At 35.6% G+C, this 3,734-nt stretch overlaps 1 protein-coding gene across 1 annotated transcript in view; it reads left to right on the top strand.

Moving 5' to 3' along the window:
• Positions 1–2,723, top strand: part of LOC111385480 (trafficking protein particle complex subunit 6B-like) — a 17,416-nt gene extending 14,693 nt beyond the window's left edge. Inside the window, exon 6 of the mRNA XM_023009874.1 lies at positions 2,283–2,723. Within this exon, the coding sequence (XP_022865642.1) occupies positions 2,283–2,311 (29 nt within the window). The 3' untranslated portion in view covers positions 2,312–2,723. The remainder of the gene's footprint in view (positions 1–2,282) is intronic.
• Positions 2,724–3,734: the final 1,011 nt, after the last annotated feature.

The following is a 3,734-nucleotide window of genomic DNA, read 5'->3' as shown; positions in this document are numbered from 1 at the left end:
AACCCACGCAAAAAAAAAAAAAAAAAGAAAAAAAAATCCTGTTTGGTTGCACCCAATGTAAACATTAAGGCCCCGAATTAACTTCTTGAAGAAATCTATTTTTCTCTCAATAACCCTATTTTGTTGAGCTTTGCTTACACGAGGTTAGTTGTTTAAAAAGGTTTTATGGGGTACCGAGGCAATTTTACATTTGTGATATGAGGTGTTTCTTTGAGAAAAACCAATCCAATAATCCAAAGAACATAATACTAAAAAATTATGCATGATAGACCATCTTAAAGAAACCATAATAAAATGTATTCCTGAACAATTAAAATGTATTCCTGAACAATCTTGCTCTTAAGATAGAGGGGCCTTCTACTTCTTTTCCACTACCGATCTTCTTTGCTTAACATAATTCTTGAAACTTAAAGCTTATACCTGTTGACTTTGAAGCCAATTAATTGCCATCCTCCTTTTAAAGCATCCCTCTGGCCTTCTTTTGTCACAAACCAAATATGCTTTAGATTGATTCCGCCTGACCAACATGCTTGGTTGCAACCTCCGAGTTTGATAGTCTAGTCTTCTAGGCTTTTAGCTTTTAGGATTCTTTTTCTCTCTGATCCTTCGTGTATTCTTCTTTCTTTCCTTGGTCTTTCGCTCTGTCATATTCCTAATAACTTATCCAATTACAATCTTCTTTCTCGGTGCCTTGGCATCAACAATTCTATTGGTTTTGTGGATGAAATTCCAAAAGAGAGGGTCCCCTACAAATGGGTTCCCACTTCATCGCGGCAGCTAGTGGAGCAGGCATTGCTTGGTTCCTGAATGGGTTCTTAGTTACTCATCAAATGGCAATCAGTTCATATCTTTAAGTTCGATCATTGACAAGGTTCAAAGAAAGGGTGGGCCATTGCAATAGATCTATCTAGTCTGATACGGTACAGTACAATACGAGACAATGGAATGCAATGGGATAGATGGTAGAGGGAGTGACGATCGACCTACCTAAGTTTGTACTAGTCATCATCGGGTTACCCACTTGCTTAAAACCCCCATAGCTGATTGAATGGTTGGGAGTGTGTAGATCTGTGAATTTGAAGAAACCTTTTTCTAGCAACGTGCTGCTAGATAGATTCACAGCAGTAGGACAGTCCGGTCCGAACACGGGCAATGATTACCAAGGGATCTTTGGCTTGCCTTGAGCGGATACGGCCAAAGGGAAAAACAAAACATTAAGATGGAAAATATGTAGTAATGTCTTTGAATGTTTTGAAAGTTCTATAACAGAAATGAGAAACAAAACAAATTAGCACATGTAAATGAATGTGAGAATTAAGATTTTTTGACGAATGATTGTGCCCTTCCCAGCAACTCTAGTCAAAGAGCCATTGACAATCTCAAGTTTTTGATGACTTGAGCATGGAGTCTAAGTGGGAACAAATTGGACAAACCAATCGTATGATAGTGTTCCCAAAGTCAATTAGAGATTTTTAAGAATGGCATAAAGAGCATTTAAAATGTTGCCTGCTTGGGCTAAGTTTGAAAGGAAAGAGATATTTGCAGACAATTGAATTTGATTGGTAAACTGATATAGTTTTTCAATTTTTCATCCGTAAAAGAGGAAATTCGCGAGTCATTGAAGAGCTAGAATATTTTTGGTTGATCAGCTGCCACTTGAAATAACATCTACATTATTTGAAGACTCTCAGTTCTAAGCCTCACAGAAATTGCTTTCGACATTCCTAGTAGTGAACAAATAAATGTTCTAATCCCCAGGAAGAAATAGGGTGATACAGGGGAATAAAAAACTCTCGTGGGTCTGATACCATGTGAACAACCACCACGTGTAAAAGTAAAACCTTAAGTCTGAGACAAATATATTTATTTAAATTTTGTTGTGAATGATTACGGGTATCTGCTTTTTATTTCAAATATCAGTTCTTCCTTAGACTTGGGCGTTCTTAACCTACTCTAAACATCTAGCTTGTGTTCTCAGATGTAAATTTCACATTTTTCAAGTCATATAACTTCTGTGTCACAACTCTTAAAACCGTGTTAAATGTAGACTTGTTAGGAATCATTCAAACTTGATGGATGGAATTGCTTTAAACCTGACACCTTCTAAGAAAATTTGTCTGTTACTTGAGTAAATTAACATTAATAAACTCTTACAAGTGTGATAGATATCCATTGAGTAAATTTATTTCCGTTTGGCTGATTATACATGTGCGAGCTCGTGCAAATTAACATAAATTCTATGTAATGTTCCTAATTGTTTCTTGATGGCATGTCAACGACAGGTTCCTTTTTGGTCCGCATTAAGGCATGACGAGGTTCTGGAAAAGAAAAAAGAGGATAAGGATTGAGCTCCATGTTTTCATTCATGCTATACATCAGATCCGTTTCTTCCTCTCATGAAAATGGAGTTACAAATTGCCCATCATATAGAATAAATTTAAATGAGGAACGAACTAATATTGCGGTGGCTTGTATTTTGCGAAAGTTATAGTTGAGGATGGCTTGGGAATCTTTTAGAGTTTAGTTGTCTTCTTTCTGTGTAAAATATTAAGAATCAGTTTCTCTTCTTATCAAGAATCGAACATGTTGCTGCAGTTTTATGTTAGTTCTCTCTTTCTGACTAGGGATCAATGGCGAATTGTTGTTGATACTATTGTTTTTGAAAGTCGGAGGGGAGTAGTATGCCTACTAGATTGATCACTATAAATCGAGCATTTGCCTTTCGTACATTTTACATGATTTGGGTATGAAGATTATTAATACGCAAAAGAAGTTGAAATCTGTTGTCCAATTTGTTGTGCACTCAATTAATTATTAACACATCGATCATTTTAAATTAATATGACATCAATTTTAATTTCACACTTGGAACAACTGTGTAATAACACTGTTGAATGCTCTTTCTCTCTCTCTTACAAAATGATGTATCAATAATTAATTGGGTAGACAATAAATTTGATTGTAAATCTCAACTCATGCAAAAGATTACTTAGATTAATAGTCTATCGAGATGGTAGGGGTTGAGACAAATCATAATGGATTGTAATATGTCGACTGCTACGGAGAGAGCAATTAATCTTGATTCGGCTAGCCTGCTCTAATGAAGGAAGCCCAGCATTAAGTCCTGGAGAAGCAAGAAAAGATATTAGAGAAAGTAAATCACATAAAAGAAATTAGGGACGGCCATGGCTCAGCACGGCCCTATTGCCCACGAGCACGTGTAGAACGAGCCAAGCATTGTTACTCGAGGGCCAAGCTCGAGCTCATGGACTGAGTTGAGCTTGGTGCACGAGTTCACCGAATTTCCTTTTTTTTTTTTTACCGGCTATTTAAATTTTGAGTAAGCAAAGTTAAAAAATTGTATACGAACAACTTATAACATATACAATTTTTTCAAAAAACAAAAATTAAAATTATGAAATGACAAATTTTAAAAATATGATTGAATTAAATATCATTTACTTGACAACACGCAATTTGACATACTTATTTTGTAGTCGAACATAAGTGTCTTGTCAATTCGTCAAGCACATTAATGTTTCCAAAACGTCTTTTTTCAGTCAGCTCTTGACCTCGGATGGAATTCTTTTACCTGCATTAAAAGTAGACTCCAAAGTTACAGTAGTAACCAGAGGTGTTAGTAGGTCTTTTGCAATCGCAAATACTACTAAACCATTTTCATTCGTACTTTCGTGAAAATTTATTACTTTTTTTGAACATTTCCTAATTGATGT

Source organism: Olea europaea, chromosome 3, assembly GCF_002742605.1.
Source record: "Olea europaea var. sylvestris chromosome 3, O_europaea_v1, whole genome shotgun sequence".
Taxonomy (NCBI): domain Eukaryota; kingdom Viridiplantae; phylum Streptophyta; class Magnoliopsida; order Lamiales; family Oleaceae; genus Olea; species Olea europaea.
Note: the sequence above shows the minus strand (reverse complement) of the source record. Positions and strands in the feature narration are given on the sequence as shown.